The sequence below is a fragment of the Oncorhynchus kisutch genome, unplaced genomic scaffold, assembly GCF_002021735.2.
Source record: "Oncorhynchus kisutch isolate 150728-3 unplaced genomic scaffold, Okis_V2 scaffold878, whole genome shotgun sequence".
Classification (NCBI taxonomy): domain Eukaryota; kingdom Metazoa; phylum Chordata; class Actinopteri; order Salmoniformes; family Salmonidae; genus Oncorhynchus; species Oncorhynchus kisutch.
The window spans coordinates 19,204-45,839 of NW_022262823.1; the positions used below are offsets into that span (position 1 = coordinate 19,204).

At 48.4% G+C, this 26,636-nt stretch overlaps 1 protein-coding gene across 1 annotated transcript in view; it reads left to right on the forward strand.

Moving 5' to 3' along the window:
• The window catches only part of LOC116362712 (cAMP and cAMP-inhibited cGMP 3',5'-cyclic phosphodiesterase 10A-like), a 57,303-nt gene that overhangs the window by 17,397 nt on the left and 13,270 nt on the right, over positions 1 to 26,636 (forward strand). Inside the window, exons 7-12 of the mRNA XM_031816832.1 lie at positions 4,129 to 4,271; positions 5,008 to 5,100; positions 7,266 to 7,452; positions 11,002 to 11,144; positions 12,140 to 12,223; positions 21,616 to 21,766. Coding sequence (XP_031672692.1) covers positions 4,129 to 4,271; positions 5,008 to 5,100; positions 7,266 to 7,452; positions 11,002 to 11,144; positions 12,140 to 12,223; positions 21,616 to 21,766 — 801 coding nt within the window. The remainder of the gene's footprint in view (positions 1 to 4,128; positions 4,272 to 5,007; positions 5,101 to 7,265; positions 7,453 to 11,001; positions 11,145 to 12,139; positions 12,224 to 21,615; positions 21,767 to 26,636) is intronic.

Sequence of the window (26,636 nt, forward strand, 5' to 3'; positions counted from 1 at the left end):
AGGACAGCATCTGAACATGACACACAACGTTAATGCTGACACAGGGAACAAACGGGGGAGCAGACAGTTATAGACGGGGCAATCAACAAAGGGAAGGAGTCCAGATGAGTCCAATGAGCGCTGCTGCGCGTAATGATGGTGACAGATGTGAGTAATGAAGGGCAGCCTGGAGCACTTGGGCGCCAGACAGGGTGAGTGGGAGCAGGCGTGACACTTTAGCATGATATAGTTAGCTAGCTAAGTAAAACATGTTTGTTGGCCCTTAGGTTTGCTAGCTAGCTGGCAAACTTTAGCTGCCAGCTAGCTAGTTAATATCGACATGACAGAATTTCCATGCAAGTTGTTTAGCTAGCTTTTTTGGATTAGCACGCTAGCTAGCTAGTTATCTAACTTTTGAACTGAGCTAGTTATCTAACTTTTTGTCTCTAACTAGGTAGCTGGTAAGTTAGCTAGTTAGCCTCCTTTGTCAGCACACTAGTGGTTCCAATTTTAAGACACACAAGCTAGCTAACTACCTAGTGTATTATATTGATAAATAGCTAACCCCTTTAATTAATCTGTGGTAGCTAGCTATTATTGTTATTATTAGCTAGCAGTGGATAACATGACTAGCTAAACCTAAATGGTATAGATAATGGTGATAGTATAGTTTTGTATAGCTAGAGTGTATATGCTACGTTGTCATCAATTCCTCTTCTCTCCCACAGATTGCCGTACGGTCTCAGACTCCAGGATGGGAAAATGCTTAACAAGAAAAGAAACATGATAACCCTATGTTATAGTGTAACTAGTTAATCAGTTGTCAAATTCTATTCTGACTTGTAATATTAAAAAGGGGAGAAAAATAACCCCCTCTGAATTAGCTAGGCTACTCACTATACCAATGATAGGCTACAGATTTGAGTCACTGCAATTAACATGTTTTCCCAATGTATCCTTACGTTACATTACATTTGATTTGTGTTATGTATTACATGTTTGAGGAGATTATATGCTGTTATAAATGGTTGCAACTCATTAATAAATGTCCAGAAAGTTTCCAGTTATTTTTTTACAAGTTATAAATATTAGTAGGCCTAATTCGTTAATAAAATGGTCATCCGTTATACATGTTGGTAACCCATTTGTTTATGACTTAGTGGATTGGCACTTTTTCCACTTGTTGACAACTCAGTTATAAATATTTATAGGACTGTCACTTAAAAATAAGGTATACTTTTAGAAGTTATAAGTGTGGTTAAATCATTTATAGATTATTTGAGAGTTCACTCAGAGTATAGACATACTTATAGGCAGTGTTGGGTTCACATCACTGCATTCATAAGAGCAGATCCAACACTATATTAATAAAAAAATGTTCATGCAATGAATGGTGGTTATGAAGATCGAAACATTCAACGTTGTGAGAGGATACCTCCTCCACTGTTACACCAACCAATGGTATTACAGTTACCATGAGGATACCTCCTCCACTGTTACACCAACCAATGGTATTACAGTTACCATGAGGATACCTCCTCCACTGTTACACCAACCAATGGTATTACAGTTACCATGAGGATACCTCCTCCACTGTTACACCAACCAATGGTATTACAGTTACCATGAGGATACCTCCTCCACTGTTACACCAACCAATGGTATTACAGTTACCATGAGGATACCTCCTCCACTGTTATACCAACCAATGGTATTACAGTTACCATGAGGATACCTCCTCCACTGTTACACCAACCAATGGTATTACAGTTACCATGAGGATACCTCCTCCACTGTTACACCAACCAATGGTATTACAGTTACCATGAGGATACCTCCTCCACTGTTACACCAACCAATGGTATTACAGTTACCATGAGGATACCTCCTCCACTGTTATACCAACCAATGGTATTACAGTTACCATGAGGATACCTCCTCCACTGTTACACCAACCAATGGTATTACAGTTACCATGAGGATACCTCCTCCACTGTTACACCAACCAATGGTATTACAGTTACCATGAGAGGATACCTCCTCCACTGTTACACCAACCAATGGTATTACAGTTACCATGAGGATACCTCCTCCACTGTTACACCAACCAATGGTATTACAGTTACCATGAGGATACCTCCTCCACTGTTACACCAACCAATGGTATTACAGTTACCATGAGGATACCTCCTCCACTGTTACACCAACCAATGGTATTACAGTTACCATGAGGATACCTCCTCCACTGTTACACCAACCAATGGTATTACAGTTACCATGAGGATACCTCCTCCACTGTTACACCAACCAATGGTATTACAGTTACCATGAGGATACCTCCTCCACTGTTACACCAACCAATGGTATTACAGTTACCATGAGGATACCTCCTCCACTGTTACACCAACCAATGGTATTACAGTTACCATGAGGATACCTCCTCCACTGTTACACCAACCAATGGTATTACAGTTACCATGAGGATACCTCCTCCACTGTTACACCAACCAATGGTATTACAGTTACCATGAGGATACCTCCTCCACTGTTACACCAACCAATGGTATTACAGTTACCATGAGGATACCTCCTCCACTGTTACACCAACCAATGGTATTACAGTTACCATGAGGATACCTCCTCCACTGTTACACCAACCAATGGTATTACAGTTACCATGAGAGGAAACCTCCTCCACTGTTACATCAACCAATGGTATTACAGTTACCATGAGGATACCTCCTCCACTGTTACACCAACCAATGGTATTACAGTTACCATGAGAGGAAACCTCCTCCACTGTTACACCAACCAATGGTATTACAGTTACCATGAGAGGAAACCTCCTCCACTGTTACACCAACCAATGGTATTACAGTTACCATGAGAGGAAACCTCCTCCACTGTTACACCAACCAATGGTATTACAGTTACCATGAGGATACCTCCTCCACTGTTACACCAACCAATGGTATTACAGTTACCATGAGAGGAAACCTCCTCCACTGTTACACCAACCAATGGTATTACAGTTACCATGAGAGGAAACCTCCTCCACTGTTACACCAACCAATGGTATTACTGTTACCATGAGGATACCTTACTTCCCTCTCCTACCTGCCTCCCTTCCCCCTCCTACCTGCCTCCCTTCCCCTTCCTTCCTACCTGCCTCCCTTCCCTCTCCTGCCTGCCTCCTTTCCCTCTCCTACCTGCCTCCCTTCCCTCTCCTACCTGCCTCCTTTCCCTCTCCTGCCTGCCTCCTTTCCCTCTCCTACCTGCCTCCCTTCCCTCTCCTACCTGCCTCCTTTCCCTCTCCTACCTGACTCCCTTCCCTCTCCTACCTGACGCCCTTCCCTCTACTACCTGACTCCCTTCCCTCTCCTACCTGCCTCCCTTACCTCTCCTACCTGACTCCCTTCCCTCTCCTACCTGCCTCCCTTCCCTCTCCTACCTGCCTCCCTTACCTCTCCTACTTGACTCCCTTCCCTCTCTTTCAGTTACTGGCCCAACCCAACCCTCTAACCACTACCTGCCTCCCTATTAAATAATTGTTAATAATGTAATTATAGCCCCTTTAAGAAACCCTTAACAAATGGAACCTTATTGTAAAGCGCTACTGTGAATCCTAACTTCCCCTTTAAGAAACCCTTAACAAATGGAACCTTATTGTAAAGCGCTACTGTGAATCCTAACTTCCCCTTTAAGAAACCCTTAACAAATGGAACCTTATTGTAAGCGCTACCGTGAATCCTAACTTCCCCTTTAAGAAACCCTTAACAAATGGGACCTTATTGTAAAGTGCTACCGTGAATCCTAACTTCCCCTTTAAGAAACCCTTAACAAATGGAACCTTATTGTAAAGGCGTTACCTTGAATCCTAACTTCCCCTTTAAGAAACCTTTAACAAATGGAACCTTATTGTAAAGCGCTACCATGAATCCTAACTTCCCCTTTAAGAAACCTTTAACAAATGGAACCTTATTGTAAAGGCGCTACCGTGAATCCTAACTTCCCCTTTAAGTCAAAATGTTCATTTAGTCATATGGGTTGATATCAATGGTAAGAGAAGTTATGATTCGCCCCCTGTCTGTGTGACCATGTCTTTCTGTGTAGCGTACTGATGCGGTTTATCATGGTGTTGTGTTTCAGATATATGCAAAAAACCTGGTGAATGCGGACAGATGTGCACTGTTCCAGGTGGACCACAATAACAATGAACTGTACTCAGACCTGTTTGACATCGGGGAGGAGAACGAGGGCAAACCTGTCTTCAGGAAAACCAAAGAGATTAGGTAAGGGTCCTGATCGATTCTTTTACTGCTTATCTGAGTGATTCTCTGAAGGGTTGACTTGTGATCACGTGAACGATTCTCTGACGGGTATGTTGAATTGACAAGGGATCAGGTGAACGATTCTCTGACGGCTATGTTGAATTGACAAGGGATCATGTGAACGATTCTCTGACGGCTATGTTGAATTGACAAGGAATCATGTGAACGATTCTCTGACGGCTATGTTGAATTGACAAGGGATCATGTGAACGATTCTCTGACGGCCAATGTTGAATTGACAAGGGATCAGGTGAACGATTCTCGGACGGCTATGTTGAATTGACAAGGGATCATGTGAACAATTCTCTGGTGACAGCAGCTGAGCAGTTGTAACCATAGAACTATAATCCCTAGAACAGGGGAACTATAATCCCTAGAACAGGGGAACTAGAATCCTAGATCAGGGGAACTATAATCCCTAGAACAGGGGAACTAGAATCCTAGATCAGGGGAACTAGAATCCCTAGAACAGGGGAACTAGAATCCTAGATCAGGGGAACTATAAATCATATAAGAGGGAAAATAGAATTGTAGAACAGGAAAATTAGAATCCTAGAACAGGGAAACTAGAATCTTAGAACAGGGAAACTAGAATCTTAAAATAGGGAAGTAGAATTCTTAGAACAGAAATGTCCATTCACCAATTCTATTTGTATGGTTGTAACCTCCAGCGCTCTTCTGTCCTCTCCTTGTCCAGGTTTTCTATAGAGAAAGGTATAGCGGGCCAAGTGGCACGGACGGGGGAGGTCCTTAACATCCCAGACGCCTATGCAGACCCACGCTTTAATAGGTGAAACGTTTATTTTACCCTGGCTGAGTCTGAACTGACATCCTATCCACGGGTCGCACGTTTCGTCACCACATTGTTTTGAACGTTCGTTTTAGGACTGATGCCCCATCTGAGCATTCCACTCGATGCGGTCTCTATAGGTGGTGATGAAGATGTATTCTAAAGTGCACTACTGTGGCTTGGAGACATGATGACATTTCAAAAGGAGGCAAATAATTAGCAAGGCAATAAATCAATAATATTTAACCTTTTATTTAACTATGCAAGAGAGTTAAGAACAAATTCTTATTTACAATGACGGCCTACCACGGCCAAACCCAGACGATGCTGGGCCTATTGTGCGACGCCCTATGGAACTCCCAATCATGGCCGGTTGTGATACAGCCTGGAATCGAACCAGGGTCTGTAGTGACGCCTCTACCACTGAGATGCAGTACCTTAGACCGCTGCGCCACTGTGGTCTAAGGCACCTCTAACACTTTAGATGCAGTATAACATTAACTGGCTAGCTAAGATTTGAAGGGAGAGCACCAACATTTTAGCTAGCTAACGTTAACATTGTTAGCTATTTCTGACTAACTTTGCTAGCTCATGGCAACATTACCATCTCTCTAAAGTAAAATATAAGACGTCATAATGATAGCAATGTTGTTTTCTACAAATTATTTGTCTATTTCAATAATGCCATCATATTTCAAGGCCACTAAACTGTAATTTTGACGAAACAGTCATTAGCCCACGTTCATAAATAATTAGCGTTAATCATCAGTGGGAAGTCAATATGCTGCGGCGTCTGCAGGACGTTGACAACCACGGCAACGATGTGACGGAGGTGCAAACCCGTGACTATTGTGCACTACTTTTGAGTAGATCAATATGGGCCCTGGTCAAAAGGAGTGCACTATATAGTGGATAAGGTGCCGTCCTACTTTATGTGTGTCATTTCCATTAGACCTGAATGTGTTTAATTAACCCTCAGAGCAGACCTGGGATAACTAGAGTGTCATTTCCTGAGTCAGCAAACACAATAGACCTGAATGTGTTTAATTAACCCTCAGAGCAGACCTGGGATAACTATAGTGTCATTTCCCGAGTCAGCAAACACAATAGATCTGAATGTGATTAATTAACCCTCAGAGCAGACCTGGGATAACTATAGTATCATTTCCTGAGTCAGCAATCACAATAGACCTGAATGTTATTAACCCTCAGAGCAGAACTGGGTTAACTAGAGTTTTAACTACGCTTTGTGGAAAGTATATATTTTTACAAATATTTACTTTGGAGGTGACTATAACTATTTGAATACAGCCCCCCCCCCCCAAGATCCACCCCCACCCCCAAAAATGCTACTTTTTAAAACAATTTGAATACAGCACCCCCCCCCCAAAAAATACTGCATTAAAAAATGTTTTAATACAGACCCCCCCCTCCCAAAAAATAAAACTATTTGAATACAGACCCCCCCCCCCAAAATACTACGCTTTAAAACAATTTGAATACAGATCCCCCCCCCCAAATACTACTTTTTAAAACAATTTGAATACAGACCCCCCCCCCCCAAAAAATACTGCATTAAAAATGTTTTGAATACAGACCCCCCCCCCAACAGAAATGACTACTTTTTAAAACAATTTGAATACAGATCCCCCCCCCCCCAAAAAAATACTACTTTTTAAAACAATTTGAATACAGATCCCCCCCCCCCCCCCCCCCAAAAAAAATACTGCATTAAAAATGTTTTGAATACAGATCCCCAGATTGGGGGGCCCCCCCAAAATACTACTTTTTAAAACTCACTTTACAAATGAGCTCGACTAACCTGTACCCCTGCACGTTGACTCGGTGCCGGTACTCTCTGTTTATAGCCTCGTTATTGTTATGTTATTTTCTTGGGTTACTTTTTGATTAGATTTTATTACTTTAGTTTATTTTGTAAATACTTTCTTCACTCTATTTATTGAACTGTATTGTTGGTTAAAGGGTTTGTAAGTAATCATTTCACGTTATGTATTCAGCGCATGTGACAAATAAAGTTTGATTTGAATATCAGCCTAATGAATGAAAACAATTGTATCATGTCAAAATGAATGCTGTGGTACATTTTAAAGTCTATGTAGGGCACAGTGTGATGTTATTTTTAACACTTTCCTTTCCCTTCACAGAGAGGTGGACCTCTATACGGGATACACCACGCGGAACATCCTATGCATGCCCATCGTTTCCAGGGGGACCGTAATAGGGGTCGTACAGATGGTTAACAAGCTGAGTGGAAGTGCCTTCACCAAAACAGACGAGAACAACTTCAAGATGTTCGCCGTCTTCTGTGCTCTAGCCTTACACTGTGCCAACGTCAGTGTTTTGTCTCTTTTACTATATATATTTTTTAAATCAAAATGTATTTTATTTTTATTTTTATTTTTATTTATATTTTGTGTCTGAAAGAAAAACAAGCCACATACACGACATTCAGGATACAGTATACAAATCATCGGAGAGTTTCTCTTTCCATTAAAATCAGCGATTCTCAACTCTGTACTACACGGTTAACCGACACCATTTATCAATATTAGACAAAGTAAAAACTTGGAAGAGATGTGGAATATCTAAAGCTGAACTATTTAGCTCTGTTGGGACCAGCACTCCCTGATATGTCTTTTAAGCTGTGTGTCCCTGAGACGTTGTTAAACCTCTGGGGTAGGACAGCCAGGCGGTAGCCACACTGACGCCAAACCTCTGGGGTAGGACAGCCAGGCGGTAGCCACACTGACGCCAAACCTCTGGGGTAGGAAAGCCAGGCGGTAGCCACACTGACGCCAAACCTCTGGGGTAGGACAGCCAGGCGGTAGCCACACTGACGCCAAACCTCTGGGGTAGGACAGCCAGGCGGTAGCCACACTGACGCCAAACCTCTGGGGTAGGACAGCCAGGCGGTAGCCACACTGACGCCAAACCTCTGGGGTAGGACAGCCAGGCTGTAGCCACACTGACGCCAAACCTCTGGGGTAGGAAAGCCAGGCGGTAGCCACACTGACGCCAAACCTCTGGGGTAGGACAGCCAGGCGGTAGCCACACTGACGCCAAACCTCTGGGGTAGGACAGCCAGGCTGTAGCCACACTGACGCCGAACCTCTGGGGTAGGACAGCCAGGCTGTAGCCACACTGACACCAAACCTCTGGGGTAGGACAGCCAGGCTGTAGCCACACTGACGCCAAACCTCTGGGGTAGGACAGCCAGGCTGTAGCCACACTGACTCCAAACCTCTGGGGTAGGACAGCCAGGCGGTAGCCACACTGACGCCAAACCTCTGGGGTAGGACAGCCAGGCTGTAGCCACACTGACGCCGAACCTCTGGGGTAGGACAGCCAGGCTGTAGCCACACTGACACCAAACCTCTGGGGTAGGACAGCCAGGCGGTAGCCACACTGACGCCAAACCTCTGGGGTAGGACAGCCAGGCGGTAGCCATACTGACACCAAACCTCTGGGGTAGGACAGCCAGGCTGTAGCCACACTGACGCCAAACCTCTGGGGTAGGACAGCCAGGCTGTAGCCACACTGACGCTAAACCTCTGGGGTAGGACAGCCAGGCTGTAGCCACACTGACACCAAACCTCTGGGGTAGGACAGCCAGGCGGTAGCCACACTGACGCCAAACCTCTGGGGTAGGACAGCCAGGCGGTAGCCACACTGACGCCAAACCTCTGGGGTAGGACAGCCAGGCTGTAGCCACACTGACGCCAAACCTCTGGGGTAGGAAAGCCAGGCGGTAGCCACACTGACGCCAAACCTCTGGGGTAGGACAGCCAGGCGGTAGCCACACTGACGCCAAACCTCTGGGGTAGGACAGCCAGGCTGTAGCCACACTGACGCCGAACCTCTGGGGTAGGACAGCCAGGCTGTAGCCACACTGACACCAAACCTCTGGGGTAGGACAGCCAGGCTGTAGCCACACTGACGCCAAACCTCTGGGGTAGGACAGCCAGGCTGTAGCCACACTGACTCCAAACCTCTGGGGTAGGACAGCCAGGCGGTAGCCACACTGACGCCAAACCTCTGGGGTAGGACAGCCAGGCTGTAGCCACACTGACGCCGAACCTCTGGGGTAGGACAGCCAGGCTGTAGCCACACTGACACCAAACCTCTGGGGTAGGACAGCCAGGCGGTAGCCACACTGACGCCAAACCTCTGGGGTAGGACAGCCAGGCGGTAGCCACACTGACACCAAACCTCTGGGGTAGGACAGCCAGGCTGTAGCCACACTGACGCCAAACCTCTGGGGTAGGACAGCCAGGCTGTAGCCACACTGACGCTAAACCTCTGGGGTAGGACAGCCAGGCTGTAGCCACACTGACACCAAACCTCTGGGGTAGGACAGCCAGGCGGTAGCCACACTGACGCCAAACCCCCACACCTTCCCTCCATCGGGTCTCGGCGTTTGGCGGGGGAGGGTCTCTGCATTTGGCGGGGGAGGGTCTCGGCAGTTGGCGGGGTAGGATCTCGGCGTTTGGCGGGGGAGGGTGTCGGCGTTTGGCGGGGGAGGGTCTCGGCGTTTGGCGGGGGAGGGTCTCGGGGTTTGGCGGGGAGGGTCTCGGCGTTTGGCTCGGGGAGGGTCTCGGCGTTTGGCGGGGGAGGGTCTCGGTGTTTGGCGGGGGAGGGTGTCAGCGTTTGGCGGGGGAGGGTCTCGGCATTTGGCGGGGGAGGGTCTCGGGGTTTGGCGGGGGAGGGTCTCGGCATTTGGCGGGGGAGGGTCTCGGGGTGTTACAGTATTAACGGGCCTCGTCCATATTTAAAAGTAACGTCCGTGACGCTCCTGCGTAAGTGTGTTGCATTAGTGGAGGAGAGGATGAGAAAGGAGCAGAGAAGAGGAGAGGGGGAGGAGAGACAGGCATAGGTGGAGGAGAGGAGCAGAGAGAAAGACTGAGGGGAGGAGTCAGGAATGGAGGGGAGAGGAGAGAGGGAGGGGAGAGGGTGAGAGAGAGAAGTGACGGAAAAGAGGGAAGGAGGGAAGGAGGGAAGAGAGAGACTGAGTGGAGAGGGGAGAGATAGGCTGAGGGGAGAAAGCGAGGGGAGAGACGAGAGGAGAGAGACGGGAGGAGTGGAGAGACAGAGGGGAGAGAGACGGGAGGAGAGGAGAGGACAGGGGAGAGACTGAGGGGAGGAGAGGAAAACGAGAGGTGAGATACTGAGGGGAGGGAGAGATGGGAGAAAGAGAGAGGAGAGGAGAAAGACTGAGGGAAAGAGAGGAGAGAGACTGAGGGGAAAAGGAGAGGAGAGAGACAGAGGAGGATGAGGACAGGGGGAACAGGAGAGGAGAGAGACTGAGGGGAGGATGAGGACAGGGGGGAAAGGAGAGGAGAGAGACTGAGGGGAAAAGGAGAGGAGAGAGACTGAGGGGAGGATGAGGACAGGGGCAAAAGGAGAGCAGAGAGACTGAGGGAGGATGAGGACAGGGGGGAAAAGGAGAGGAGAGAGACTGAGGGGAGGATGAGGACAGGGGGAAAAGGAGAGGAGAGAGACTGAGGGGAGGATGAGGACAGGGGGGAAAGGAGAGGAGAGAGACTGAGGGGAGGATGAGGACAGGGGGGAAAGGAGAGGAGAGAGACTGAGGGGAGGATGAGGACAGGGGGAAAAGGAGAGGAGAGAGACTGAGGGGAGGATGAGGACAGGGGGGAAAGGAGAGGAGAGAGACTGAGGGGAGGATGAGGACAGGGGGAAAAGGAGAGGAGAGAGAGTCTTTGGTGCCAAGGACAGTGGAACGATATGCCTCCCAACTGCAACGCCAAGAGAAAAAGAATGGTCCATTTTTTTAACTGTCTCACGGTCTCCCTGTCTGTTCACATGTTCTCATCTGTCTGTCTTTCTCCTTCTCTGTCTGTCTCTGTCTGTCTGTCTGTCCAGATGTACCACCGGATCAGGCACTCTGAGTGTATCTACAGGGTAACCATGGAGAAGTTGTCCTACCACAGTATCTGTACTTCAGAGGAGTGGAAGACCCTCACACAGCTGGACCTTCCTACACCCCTATACAAAGAGATAGAACTGTGAGTGTCTAACCATAAGGCCCCTATACAAAGAGATAGAACTGTGAGTGCCTAACCATAAGGCCCCTATACAAAGAGATAGAACTGTGAGTGTCTAACCATAAGGCCCCTATACAAAGAGATAGAACTGTGAGTGTCCTAACCATAAGGCCCCTATACAAAGAGATAGAATTGTGAGTGTCCTAACCCTAAGGCCCCTATACAAAGAGATAGAACTGTGAGTGTCCTAACCATGACACCCCTATACAAAGAGATAGAACTGTGAGTGTCCTAAGACAGACAGACAGACAGACAGACAGACAGACAGACAGACAGACAGACAGACAGACAGACAGACAGACAGACAGACAGACAGACAGACAGACAGACAGACAGACAGACAGACAGACAGACAGACAGACAGACAGACAGACAGACAGACAAACAGGAAGCAGAAGAGAATGGTCAGAGCAGGAAGGGTGTGTGTGTGTGTGTGTGTGTGTGTGTGTGTGTGTGTGTGTGTGTGTGTGTGTGTGTGTGTGTGTGTTTCAGCCCTGCAAGATCTACAGCTATTGTCTGTATCTATCTCTTTCTCCCACATAAACACACACACACACAAATGCATGCATGCACACACTCACACACACTCTCTCTCTCACACACACCCTGTTACACCACACACTGCAGCCGATGATAATCTAAGATGCTCCCTCTTTCTCTCCCTCCTCTCCCTCTTCCTCTCCCTCTTTCTCTCCCCCCTCTCCCTCTACCCTCCCTCGCTCCTCTCCCTCTACCCTTTGTCTCCCCTCTCCCCCCTACCCCCTCTCCCTCCTACCCTCTCTTCCTCCTCTCCCTCCTACCCTCTTTCCCTCCTACCCTCTCTCCCTCCTCTCCCTCCTACCCTCTCTTCCTCCTCTCTCTCCTACCCTCTCTCCCCCCTACCCTCTCTCCCTCCAACCCTGTCTCTCCCCCCTACCCTGTCTCTCCTTCCTACCCTCTCTCCCTCCCTTCTCCAGGTTTCATTTTGACATTAGTCAGTTTGAGGAGCTGTGGCCGGCTGTCTTTGTATACATGGTCCACAACTCATGTGGAGAGACCAGGTACGTATATATGTCCTCTGGGACATTTACAGCTGCTTGTCATCAGGGAAATTAACTTAGTCAAATATACCCATAGACTCTAAGATAAATTAACTGAGTCATATATACCCATAGACTCTAAGATAAATTAACTTAGTCAAATATACCCATAGATTCTACAAGATAAATTAACTTAGTCAAATATACCCATAGATTCTACAAGATAAATTAACTGAGTCATATATACCCATAGATTCTACAAGATAAATTAACTGAGTCATATATACCCATAGATTCTACAAGATAAATTAACTGAGTCATATATACCCATAGATTCTACAAGATAAATTAACTGAGTCATATATACCCATAGATTCTAAGATAAATTAACTGAGTCATATATACCCATAGACTCTAAGATAAATTAACTGAGTCATATATACCCATAGAACAGGATAAATACTATTCCTCTACAATACTTTACCTCTCTCTCTCTCTCTCTTGCTAGAGTTCAAGTATATTAAGGAATATCAATATGGGTTGTATTTAAAATGGTTTTTGTTCTTCACTGGTTGCCCTTTTCTTGTGACAACAGGTCACACATCTTGCTGCTGTGATGGCACACTGTGGAATTTCCCCCAGTAGATATGGGAGTTTATCAAAATTGGATTTGTTTTTTCGAATTCTTTGTGGATCTGTGTAATCTGAGGGAAATATGTGTCTCTAATATGGTCATTGGGCAGGAGGTTAGGAAGTGCAGCTCAGTTTCCACCTCATTTTGTGGATAGTGTGCACATAGCCTGTCTTCTCTTGAGAGCCAGGTCTGCAAACAGCGGCCTTTCTCAATAGCAAGGCTATGCTCACTGAGTCAACATAGTCAAATCTTTCCTTAAGTTTGGGTCAGTCACAGTGGTCAGGTATTCTGCCACTGTGTACTCTCTGTTTAGGGCTAAATAGCGTTCTAGTTTGCTCAGTTTTTTTGTAAATTCTTTCCAATGTGTCAAGTAATTATCTTTTAGTTTTCTCATGATTTGGTTGGGTGTAATTATGTTTCTGTCCTGGGGCTCTGTGGGGTGTGTTTGTGAACAGAACCCCAGGACCAGCTTGCTTAGGGGACTCTTCTCCAGCTTCATCTCTCTGTAGGTGATGGCTTTGTTATGGAAGGTTTGTGAATCGCTTCCTTTTAGGTGGTTAATGTCTCTTTTCTGGATTTTGATCATTAGTGGGTATCGGGGGTAATTCTGCTCTGCATGCATTATTTGGTGTTTAAGTTGTACACTTAGGATATTTTTGGCAGACTTCTGCATGCAGAGTCTCAATTTGGTGAATTATTGGATGGTGAGCAGACCCCTGACCTCACAACCATAAAGGGCAATGGGTTCTATAACTGATTCAAGTAGTTTTTGCCAGATTCTAATTGGTATGCTGAATTTTATGTTCCTTTTGATGGCATAGAAGGCCCTTCTTGTCTCTCAGATCATTCACAGCTTTGTGGAAGTTACCTGTGGTGCTGATGTTTAGGCAGAGGTATGTATAGTTTTTTGTGTGCTCTAGGACAACGGTGTCTAGATGGAATTTGCATTTGTCATCCTGGTGACTGGACCTTTTTTGGAACACCATTATTTTGGTCTTACTGAGATTTACTGTCAGGGCCCAGGTCTGACAGAAATCTGTGCATAAGATCTAGGTGCTGCTGTAGGCCCTCCTTGGTTGGTGACAGAAGCACCAGATCATCAGCAAACAGTAGACATTTGACTTCAGATTCTAGTAGGGTGAGGCCGGGTGGTGCAGACTGTTCTAGTGCCCTCGCCAATTCATTGATATATATGTTGAAGAGGGTGGGGCTTAAGCTGCATCCCTGCCCCCCCCCCCCCCCCGGCCCTGTGGAAAGAAATGTGTGTGTTATTTTGCCAATACTTGTTGTTTGTGGGGCTTAAGCTGCACCCCTGACTCACCCCACGACCCTGTGGGAAGAAATTTGTGTGTTACTTTGCCAATTTTAACCGCACACTTGTTGTTTGTGTACATGGGATTTTATAATGTCGTATGTTTTTCCCCCAACACCACTTTCCATCAGCAGATCCTCAGATCAGACCCTCTTTTTTTATTATTGAGTCCAAAGCTTTTTTTTTTTTAAGTCAACCAATCATGAGAAGACTTTGCCTTTGTTTTGGTTTGTTTGGTTGTCAATTAGGGTGTGCAGGGTGAATACGTGATCTGTCGTACGGTAATTTGGTAAAAAGCCAATTTGACATTTGCTCAGTACATTGTTTTCATTGAGGAAATGTACGAGTCTGCTGTTAATGATAATGCAGAGGATTTTCCCAAGGTTGCTGTTGATGCATATCCCACCCACGGTAGTTATTGGGGTCAGATTTGTCTCCACTTTTGTGGATTTGAGTGATCAGTCCTTGGTTCCAAATATTGGGGAAGATGCCAGAGCTGAGGATGATGTTAAAGAGTTTAAGTAAAGCCAATTGGAATTTTTGTTCTGTATATTTGATCATTTTATTTATGGTACCATCCACCCACAGGCCTTTTTGGGTTGAAGGGTTTGTATTTTATCTGGTAGCTCATTCAAGGTATTTGGAGAATCCAGTAGGTTCTGGTAGTCTTTAATAGCTGATTCTAATATTTGTAATTGATCATATATATGTTTTTGTTCTTTGTTATAGAGTCAAACAGATTGGAGAAGTGGTTTATCCATACATCTCCGTTTTGGATAGATAATTCTTCGTGTTGTTGTTTGTTTAGTGTTTTCCAATTTTCCCAGAAGTGGTTAGAGTCTATGCATTCTTCAATTACATTGAGCTGATTTCTGACATGCTGTTCCTTCTTTTTCCATAGTGTATTTCTGTATTGCTTTAGTGACTCACCATAGTGAAGGGGTAGACTTTTGCATTCTTCATAAAACCATTTGTCATTGTTGGTCATTTTCTTCGGTTGTCTGCTTGTAATGTTTAGATTTGATAGGGAAGCTGAGAGGTCAAATATTCTGTAGATGTTCTACTGCCAAGTTTACACCTTCACTATTACAGTGGAACGTTTTGTCCAGGAAGTTGTCTAAAAGGGATTGAATTTGTTGTTGCCTAATAGTTTGGTAGGTTTCCACACTACGTTCCTTCCATCTATAGCATTTCTTAATATTATTCAGTTCCTTTGGCTTTGATGCCTCATGAATGATTATTACTCTGTTCAAGTAAACTGATTTTGGTCTGAATGGGGTGTCAGTGGGCTGACTGATCTGATAGGGGTGTCAGTGTGCTGACTGTGAACGCTCTGAGAGTCTCTGGGTTGAGGTCAGTGGGCTGATTGTGAACGCTCTGAGAGTCTCTGGGTTGAGGTCAGTGGGCTGACTGTGAACGCTCTGAGAGTCTCTGGGTTGAGGTCAGTTGGCTGACTGTGAACGCTCTGAGAGTCTCTGGGTTGAGGTCAGTGGGCTGACTGTGAACCCTCTGAGAGTCTCTGGGTTGAGGTCAGTGATAAAGTATTCTACAGTACTAGTGCCAAGGGATGAGCTGTAGGTGTACCTTCCACAGCAGTCTCCTCGAAACCTACCATTGACTATGTACCCTACCCAGTGTGCGATAGAGCTGCAGGAGTTGTGACCCATTTTTGTTTTTTGTTTTCTCATAGTATATAGGTGTATAGGTGTACCTACCATAGGAGTCCCCTCGAAGCCTACCGTTCACTATGTACATACCCAGCGTGCGACAGAGCTGCAGGAGTTGTGACCCGTTTTTGTTGGTTATGTTGTCGTAGTTGTGCCTATGGGGGGCATATGGGGGAGGGAATGCTGTTACCTCCAGGTAGGTGTTTGTCCCCCTGTGTGCTGAGGGTGTCAGGTTCTTGTCCAGTTCTGGCATTTAGGTCACCACAGACTAGTACATGTCCCTGGGCCTGGAAATTGTTGATCTCCCGGTCTAGGATGGAGAAGTTGTCATTTTTAAAGTATGGAGATTTTATTGGAGGGATATAGGTAGCACAAGTGAGGACATTTTTCTCTGTTGAGATAATTTCCTTATTAATTTCTAGCCAGATGTAAAATGTTCCTGTTTTGACAAGTTTAATAGAGTGGGTTAGGTCTGAGGATAGGGGATGAATGACTGGAACAAATTGCAAAAATCACTGAAGTTGGAGACTTAAACTGGTATCGCGGCTTGGTGGACAAAAGGGAAATGGGGGTCGACTGAGAAAGGTCGGGAATTACGCAAGTGAGTACCTACACATTTGATAATTATAACAATTGAAATGCTAATCCTTTGCACATGAACACTCACTCATTCGTTCAGTGTGTCATCAGGGTCTCTGTTGGAATCGTCCGTCTTTCTGTTGGAGAGTTCATCTCATCGTCCCCCCTTTGGTTAGAATGGATACTTCAGAGTCCCATTTCAGAAATGTTCTTGTAGAATAGATAGAATAGAATAGTTTCGGCAGTTGTCGTTCTTCGCGTTCAATGATACCGAATTCCTAGCTGCAGACTAGTAATTAATATCAAAGACTTGTTCTTATTCTGTCGGAATCGATAGTCTCAGAGTTTAACCACGTGGTTAAAAGATTCAACAATACTCAAACCTTAACTCCCTCTGTGAGGTACTGGTCTCTACTCAAACCTTAGCCCTCTCTGTGAGGTACTGGTCTCTACTCAAACCTTAACTCCCTCTGTGAGGTACTGGTCTCTACTCAAACCTTAACTCCCTCTGTGAGGTACTGGTCTCTACTCAAACCTTTGCCCTCTCTGTGAGGTACTGGTCTCTACTCAAACCTTTGCCCTCTCTGTGAGGTACTGGTCTCTACTCAAACCTTTGCCCTCTCTGTGAGGTACTGGTCTCTACTCAAACCTTAGCCCTCTCTGTGAGGTACTGGTCTCTACTCAAACCTTAACTCCCTCTGTGAGGTACTGGTCTCTACTCAAACCTTTGCCCTCTCTGTGAGGTACTGGTCTCTACTCAAACCTTAGTCCTCTCGTAATTGAGGTAAGCTCATCTTGGCCAGGTCGCAGTTGTAAATGAGAACTTGTTCTCAACTGGCCTAGCGGCTTAAATAAAGGTTAAATACAACATTTAAAAAGTAAAAAAAGGTCTGGGTTAGGTCTGCTCTTCCCTGTTTCACACCTGGTAGTGGATGGGACTACCAGCTCTCTGTAACCTAGAGGGCAACCAGTGGGTCTGCTCTTCCCTGTTTCACACCTGGTAGTGTGGTGGGACTACCAGCTCTCTGTAACCTAGAGGACAACCAGTGGGTCTGCTCTTCCCTGTTTCACACCTGGTAGTGGATGGGACTACCAGCTCTCTGTAACCTAGAGGGCAACCAGTGGGTCTGCTCTTCCCTGTTTCACACCTGGTAGTGGATGGGACTACCAGCTCTCTGTAACCTAGAGGGCAACCAGTGGGTCTGCTCTTCCCTGTTTCACACCTGGTAGTGGATGGGACTACCAGCTCTCTGTAACCTAGAGGGCAACCAGTGGGTCTGCTCTTCCCTGTTTCACACCTGGTAGTGGATGGGACTACCAGCTCTCTGTAACCTAGAGGGCAACCAGTGGGTCTGCTCTTCCCTGTTTCACACCTGGTAGTGGATGGGACTACCAGCTCTCTGTAACCTAGAGGGCAACCAGTGGGTCTGCTCTTCCCTGTTTCACACCTGGTAGTGGATGGGACTACCAGCTCTCTGTAACCTAGAGGGCAACCAGTGGGTCCATCTCCTCTATACCACCCACCTGGTAGTGTGGTGGATGGGACTACCAGCTCTCTGTAACCTAGAGGGCAACCAGTGGGTCTGCTCTTCCCTGTTTCACACCTGGTAGTGTGGTGGATGGGACTACCAGCTCTCTGTAACCTAGAGGGCAACCAGTGGGTCTGCTCTTCCCTGTTTCACACCTGGTAGTGGATGGGACTACCAGCTCTCTGTAACCTAGAGGACAACCAGTGGGTCCATCTCCTCTATACCACCCACCTGGTAGTGTGGTGGATGGGACTACCAGCTCTCTGTAACCTAGAGGACAACCAGTGGGTCTGCTCTTCCCTGTTTCACACCTGGTAGTGGATGGGACTACCAGCTCTCTGTAACCTAGAGGACAACCAGTGGGTCTGCTCTTCCCTGTTTCACACCTGGTAGTGTTGTGGATGGGACTACCAGCTCTCTGTAACCTAGAGGGAAACCAGTGGGTCCGTCTCCCTTATACCACCCACCTGTTAGTGTGGTGGGACTACCAGCTTTCTGTAACCTAGAGGACAACCAGTGGGTCCATCTCCTCTATACCACCCACCTGGTAGTGTGGTGGATGGGACTACCAGCTCTCTGTAACCTAGAGGGAAACCAGTGGGTCCATCTCCTCTATACCACCCACCTGGTAGTTTGGTGGATGGGACTACCAGCTCTCTGTAACCTAGAGGGAAACCAGTGGGTACATCTCCTCTATACCACCCACCTGTTAGTGTGGTGGGACTACCAGCTCTCTGTAACCTAGAGGGAAACCAGTGGGTCCGTCTCCCTTATACCATGTTTCACACCTGGTAGTGTGGTGGATGGGACTACCAGCTCTCTGTAACCTAGAGGACAACCAGTGGGTCTGTCTCCTCTATACCACCCACCTGGTAGTGTGGTGGATGGGACTACCAGCTCTCTGTAACCTAGAGGGCAACCAGTGGGTCCATCTCCTCTATACCACCCACCCGGTAGTGTGGTGGATGGACTACCAGCTCTCTGTAACCTAGAGGGCAACCAGTGGGTCCATCTCCTCTATACCACCCACCTGGTAGTGTGGTGGGACTACCAGCTCTCTGTAACCTAGAGGACAACCAGTGGGTCCGTCTCCCTTATACCACCCACCTGTTAGTGTGGTGGGACTACCAGCTCTCTGTAACCTAGAGGACAACCAGTGGGTCCATCTCCTCTATACCACCCACCTGGTAGTTTGGTGGATGGGACTACCAGCACCCTGTAACCTAGAGGGAAACCAGTGGGTCCGTCTCCCTTATACCACCCACCTGTTAGTGTGGTGGGACTACCAGCTCTCTGTAACCTAGAGGACAACCAGTGGGTCTGTCTCCTCTATACCACCCACCTGGTACTGTGGTGGATGGGACTACCAGCTCTCTGTAACCTAGAGGGAAACCAGTGGGTCCGTCTCCCTTATACCATGTTTCCCACCTGGTAGTGTGGTGGATGGGACTACCAGCACTCTGTAACCTAGAGGGCAACCAGTAGGTCCGTCTCCTCTATACCACCCACCTGGTAGTGTGGTGGATGGGACTACCAGCTCTCTGTAACCTAGAGGGCAACCAGTGGGTCCGTCTCCTCTATACCACCCACCTGGTAGTGTGGTGGATGGACTACCAGCTCTCTGTAACCTAGAGGGCAACCAGTGGGTCTGTCTCCTCTATACCACCCACCTGGTAGTTTGGTGGATGGGACTACCAGCTCTCTGTATCCTAGGGGGCAACCAGTGGGTCCATCTCCTCTATACCACCCACCTGGTAGTTTGGTGGATGGGACTACCAGCTCTCTGTAACCTAGAGGGCAACCAGTGGGTCCATCTCCTCTATACCACCCACCTGGTAGTGTGGTGGGACTACCAGCTCTCTGTAACCTAGAGGACAACCAGTGGGTCCGTCTCCCTTATACCACCCACCTGTTAGTGTGGTGGGACTACCAGCTCTCTGTAACCTAGAGGACAACCAGTGGGTCCATCTCCTCTATACCACCCACCTGGTAGTTTGGTGGATGGGACTACCAGCACCCTGTAACCTAGAGGGAAACCAGTGGGTCCGTCTCCCTTATACCACCCACCTGTTAGTGTGGTGGGACTACCAGCTCTCTGTAACCTAGAGGACAACCAGTGGGTCTGTCTCCTCTATACCACCCACCTGGTACTGTGGTGGATGGGACTACCAGCTCTCTGTAACCTAGAGGGAAACCAGTGGGTCCGTCTCCCTTATACCATGTTTCCCACCTGGTAGTGTGGTGGATGGGACTACCAGCACTCTGTAACCTAGAGGGCAACCAGTAGGTCCGTCTCCTCTATACCACCCACCTGGTAGTGTGGTGGATGGGACTACCAGCTCTCTGTAACCTAGAGGGCAACCAGTGGGTCCGTCTCCTCTATACCACCCACCTGGTAGTGTGGTGGATGGACTACCAGCTCTCTGTAACCTAGAGGGCAACCAGTGGGTCTGTCTCCTCTATACCACCCACCTGGTAGTTTGGTGGATGGGACTACCAGCTCTCTGTATCCTAGGGGGCAACCAGTGGGTCCATCTCCTCTATACCACCCACCTGGTAGTTTGGTGGATGGGACTACCAGCTCTCTGTAACCTAGAGGGCAACCAGTGGGTCCATCTCCTCTATACCACCCACCTGGTAGTTTGGTGGATGGGACTACCAGCACTCTGTAACCTAGAGGGCAACCAGTGGGTTCCTCTCCTCTATACCAGGTTTCTTGTTGGATGCAATGCCTGTATTTAATTACTTTGTTGAAGTCTGGATTCCTGCTCTTTAGACGAAAGGCAGATGACCTCAGACCCTCTTCTCTCTCTCTCTCTCTCTCCCCATCCTCTCCCTACCTCTCCCCCAATCCTCTCTCTCTTTCTCTCCCCCTCTCTTTCTCCTCCCCACCCTGTTTAGAATCAGTTGATGACATCCATGCTTTCACTTTTCTCATGTTTTGGTCTAACTATGTTGCTGTCTCTCTCTACCTCTCCCTATCCTCTCCCTACCTCTCCCCCATCCTCTATCTCTCTCTCCTATCATCTCCCTACCTCTCCCCATCCTCTCTCTCCCCTATCCTCTCTCTCTCACCCCTATCCTCTCCCTTCCTCTCCCCCGAGCCTCTATCTCTCTCCCCTATCCTCTCTCTCTCACCCCTATCCTCTCCCTTCCTCTCCCTACCTCTCCCCATCCTCTCTCTCTCTCCCCTATCCTCTCTCTCTCACCCCTATCCTCTCCCTTCCTCTCCCCTATCCTCTATCTCTCTCCCATCCTATCCCTATCCTCTCCCCCTATCCTATCTCTCTCCCCATCCACTCTCTCTCTCCCCTATCCTCTCTCTCACCCCTATCCTCTCCCTTCCTCTCCCCTATCCTCTATCTCTCTCCCCATCCTCTATCTCTCACCCCTATCCTCTCCCTTCCTCTCCCCCTATCCTCTCCCTTCCTCTCCCCTATCCTCTATCTCTCTCCCCTATCCTCTCTCTCCCACCATCCTCTCTCTCTCACCCCTATCCTCTCCCTTCCTCTCACCCCTATCCTCTCCCTTCCTCTCCCCTATCCTCTATCTCTCTCCCACTATCCTCTCTCTCCCCCATCCTCTCTCTCTCTCCCATCCTCTCTCTCTCCCCCTATCCTGTCTCTCACCCCTATCCTCTCCCTTCCTCTCCCCCTATCCTCTCTCCTCTCCCCCCCCCCTCCTCCTTCTAGTTTTGAGCTGGAGAAGTTGTGCAGGTTCACAATGTCTGTGAGGAAGAATTATCGGCGTGTTCCCTACCATAACTGGAAACATGCGGTGAACGTGGCTCACTGTATGTATGCCATACTGCAGAAGACCACCGGCATCTTCACTGAAATAGAGGTATGTCTCTCTCTCTGTCTGTCTGTCTGCCCGCCTGTCTGTCTGTCTGTCCGCCTGTCTGTCTGCCCGCCTGTTTGTCTCTCTGTTTTGTCTCCCCGCCTGCCTGTCTGTCCTTCCGTCCGTCTCTGTCTGTCTGTCTGTTTGTCTCTCTGTTTGTCTCCCCGCCTGCCTGCCTGTCCGTCCGTCTCTCTGTCTGTCTGCCTGCCTGCCTGCCTGTCTGTCCGTCGGTGCATCAGTGTGTCAATAACACAGTCAGTCAAGAGTTCAAATAAAGGTTCAGAAAGATTAAAGTTGCGGTCAAATCCATCCAATTCAGTCATTTAATCTTGGTGCACAGATCCCTTTAGGGGGATCATTTCATCAACATGCAGAGCGCCAAATTCAAATTAAATTACTACAAATATTAAATTTTCATGAAATCACAAGTGCAATATACCAAAACACAGTTTAGCTTGTTGTTAATCCACCTGCATGTCAGATTTCAAAAAAGCTTTGTGGTGAAAGCAAACCAAGCGTTTATGTAAGGTCTCTCAGCAGACAAAACATTTCAAACAGCAAAGTAGATTGGTCACGAAAGTAAAAAAATTCAATACAGTGAATCGCTTACCTTTGATGATCTTCGTATGTTTGCACTCACGACACTCCCAGTTACACAATAAATGTTGTTTTGTTCGAAAAAGATTATTTTTATTTCCAAAAACCTCCATTTGGTTGGCGCGTTTTGTTTAGTAATCCACAGGCTCGTCACGACGGGCAGACGAACATTCCAAATAGTATCCGTAAAGTTCGTAGAAACATGTGAAACGTTTTTTTATAACCAAGCCTCAGGTTGTTTTTACAATAAATAATTGATCATATTTCAGCCAGACGGAGAGATAGGAGAGAGAGAGAAAAGGTCTCGCTCCAGTGGCGCACGCATGAACAAATCTAAGGACATCTGGCTATCCACTGACACGATGTGATCATTCTCGCTCATTTTTCAGGATAAAAGCCACCTTGTGGAAGCCATAGGGAAAGGAATCTGGTTGATATCCCTTTAAATGGAGGATTTCAATGAAAAAGGTTTCAGAAAAACAACACTTCCTGGATGGATTTTCCTCAGATTTTCCCCTGCAATATCAGTTCTGTTATACTCACAGACAATATTTTGACAGTTTTGGAAACTTTAGAGTGTTTCCTATCCTCTCTCTCTCTGTCCCCTATCCTCTCTCTCTCTGTCCCCTATCCTCTCTCTCTCTGTCCCCTATCCTCTCTCTCTCTGTCCCCTATCCTCTCTCTCTCTGTCCCCTATCCTCTCTCTGTCCCCTATCCTCTCTCTCTCTCTCCCTATCCTCTCTCTGTCCCCTATCCTCTCTCTCTCCCCCTATCCTCTCTCCCCTATCCTCTTTCTCTCTCTCCCCCCAAATCCTCTCTTTCTCTCTCCCCCATCCTCTCTCTCCCCTATCCTCTCTCCTCTCTCTCCCCAAATCCTCTCTTTCTCTCTCCCCCATCCTCTCTCTCCCCAATCCTCTCTCTCTCTCTCCCCCCAAATCCTCTCTTTCTCTCTCCCCCATCCTCTCTCTCCCCATCCTCTCCCTCTCTCTCCCCCATTCTCTCTGTCCCCTATCCTCTTTCTCTGTCCCCTATCCTCTCTGTCCCCTATCCTCTGTCCCCTATCCTCTCTGTCCCCTATCCTCCTCTCTCTCTCTCCCCCATTCTCTCTGTCCCCTATCCTCTCTCTCTGTCCCCTATCCTCTCTGTCCCCTATCCTCTCTGTCCCCTATCCTCTCTCTCTCTCTCCCTATCCTCTCTCTCTCTCTCTCTCCCTATCCTCTCTCTCTCCCCCCTATCCTCTCTCTCTCTCTCCCCTATCCTCGCTCTCTCTCTCCCCCCAAATCCTCTCTCTCTCTCTCTCCCCCATCCTCTCTCTGTCCCCTATCCTCTCTCTCTCTCGCCCCCCAAATCCTCTCTCTCTCTCTCCCCCATCCTCTCTCTGTCCCCTATCCTCTCTCTCTCTCTCCCCCAAATCCTCTCTTTCTCTCTGTCCCCTATCCTCTCTCTCTCTCTCCCCCCAAATCCTCTCTTTCTCTCTCCCCCATCCTCTCTCTCCACATCCTCTCTCTCCCCCATCCTCTCTCTCCCCTATCCTCTCTCTCTCTCTCCCCCCAAATCCTCTCTTTCTCTCTCCCCCATCCTCTCTCTCCCCATCCTCTCTCTCTCTCTCTCCCCCCAAATCCTCTCTTTCTCTCTCCCCCATCCTCTCTCTCCCCATCCTCTCTCTCTCTCTCCCCCCAAATCCTCTCTTTCTCTCTCCCCCATCCTCTCTCTCCTCCCCATCCTCTCTCTCTCTCTCCCCCCAAATCCTCTCTTCTCTCTCCCCCCATCCTCTCTCTCCACATCCTCGCTCTCCCCATCCTCTCTCTCACTCTACGCTCTCTCTCTCTCCTCTCCCTATCCTCTCTCTCCCCCTATCCTCTCCTCTCTCCCCCTATCCTCTCTTTCCCTCCTCCCCATCTCTCTCTCTCCCTAGCCTCTCGCCTCCCCATCCTCTCTCACTCCCCCTAATCATCTCTCTCTCCCCCCTATCATCTCTCTCCTCTCCCCTATCCTCTCTCTCTCCCCCCTATCCTCTCTCCCCTATCCTCTTCTCTCATTCCCCTATCCTCACTCGCCTCCCCTATCCGCCTCTCATCCCCTATCCTCGCTCAACTCCCATCGAATCCGCTCTCTCTCTCTCCCGATCCGCTCTCTCTCTCTCCCCGATCCTCCTCAGCTCTGGCCCCTATCCTCTCTCTCTCTCTCCCTATCCTCTTCTCTCTCTGTCCCCTATCCTCTCTCTCTCTGTCCCCTATCCTCTCTCTCTCTGTCCCCTATCCCCTCTCTCTCTGTCCCCTATCTTCTCTCTCTCTGTCCCCTATCCTCTCTCTCTCTGTCCCCTATCCTCTCTCTGTCCCCTATCCTCTCTCTCTCTCTCCCTATCCTCTCTCTGTCCCCTATCCTCTCTCTCTCCCCCTATCCTCTCTCCCCTATCCTCTTTCTCTCTCTCTCCCCCCAAATCCTCTCTTTCTCTCTCCCCCATCCTCTCTCTCCCCTATCCTCTCTCTCTCTCCCCCCAAATCCTCTCTTTCTCTCTCCCCCATCCTCTCTCTCCCCATCCTCTCTCTCTCTCTCCCCCAAATCCTCTCTTTCTCTCTCCCCCATCCTCTCTCTCCCCATCCTCTCTCTCTCTCTCCCCCATTCTCTCTGTCCCCTATCCTCTCTCTGTCCCCTATCCTCTCTCTCTCTCTCCCCCATTCTCTCTGTCCCCTATCCTCTTTCTCTGTCCCCTATCCTCTCTGTCCCCTATCCTCTCTGTCCCCTATCCTCTCTGTCCCCTATCCTCTCTGTCCCCTATCCTCTCTCTCTCTCTCTCCCCCATTCTCTCTGTCCCCTATCCTCTCTCTCTGTCCCCTATCCTCTCTGTCCCCTATCCTCTCTGTCCCCTATCCTCTCTGTCCCCTATCCTCTCTCTCTCTCCTCCCTATCCTCTCTCTCTCTCTCTCTCCCTATCCTCTCTCTCTCTCCCCCCCTATCCTCTCTCTCTCTCTCCCCTATCCTCGCTCTCTCTCTCCCCCCAAATCCTCTCTCTCTCTCTCTCCCCCATCCTCTCTCTGTCCCCTATCCTCTCTCTCTCTCGCCCCCCAAATCCTCTCTCTCTCTCTCCCCCATCCTCTCTCTGTCCCCTATCCTCTCTCTCTCTCTCCCCCCAAATCCTCTCTTTCTCTCTGTCCCCTATCCTCTCTCTCTCTCTCCCCCCAAATCCTCTCTTCTCTCTCCCCCATCCTCTCTCTCCACATCCTCTCTCTCCCCCATCCTCTCTCTCCCCTATCCTCTCTCTCTCTCCCCCCAAATCCTCTCTTTCTCTCTCCCCCATCCTCTCTCTCCCCCATCCTCTCTCTCTCTCTCCCCCCAAACCCTCTCTTTCTCTCTCCCCCATCCTCTCTCTCCCCATCCTCTCTCTCTCTCTCCCCAAATCCTCTCTTTCTCTCTCCCCCATCCTCTCTCTCACCATCCTCTCTCTCTCTTCCCCCAAATCCTCTCTTTCTCTCTCCCCCATCCTCTCTCTCCACATCCTCTCTCTCCCCATCCTCTCTCTCACTCTCTCTCTCTCTCTCTCTCTCTCCCTATCCTCTCTCTCCCCCTATCCTCTCTCTCTCCCCCTATATTCTCTCTTTCCCCATCCTCTCTCTCTCCCCATCCTTTCTCGCTCCCCCATCCTCTCTCACTCCCCCTATCCTCTCTCTCTCCCCCCTATCGTCTCTCTCTCTCCCCTATCCTCTCTCTCTCCCCCTATCCTCTCTCCCCTATCATCTCTCTCTCCCCTATCCTCACTCTCTCCCCCTATCCTCTCTCTCTCCCCCTATCCTCTCTCACTCCCTCTATCCTCTCTCTATCTCTCCCCTATCCTCTTTCTCTCCCTATCCTCTCTCTCTCTCCCCTATCCTCTCTTTCCCCCTATCCTCTCTCACTCCCCCATCCTCTCTCTCTCCCTATCCTCTCTCTCCCCCTACCCTCTCTCTCTCTCCCCCTATCCTCTCTCTCTCTCCCCCTATCCTCTCTCTCCCTATATTCTCTCTCTCTCTCCCCTATCCTCTCTCTCCCCCTATCCTCTCTCACTCCCTCTATCCTCTCTCATCTCTCCCCTATCCTCTTTCTCTCTCTATCCTCTCTTTCTCACCCCCTATCCACTCTTTCTCCCCTATCCCCTCTCACTCCCCCTATCCTCTCTCTCCCTATCCTCTCTCTCTATCTCTCCCCTATCCTCTTTCTCTCCCTCTCCTCTCTCTCTCTCCCCCTATCCGCTCTCTCCCCCTATCCTCTCTCTCTCCCCTATCCCCTCTCTCTCTCCCCC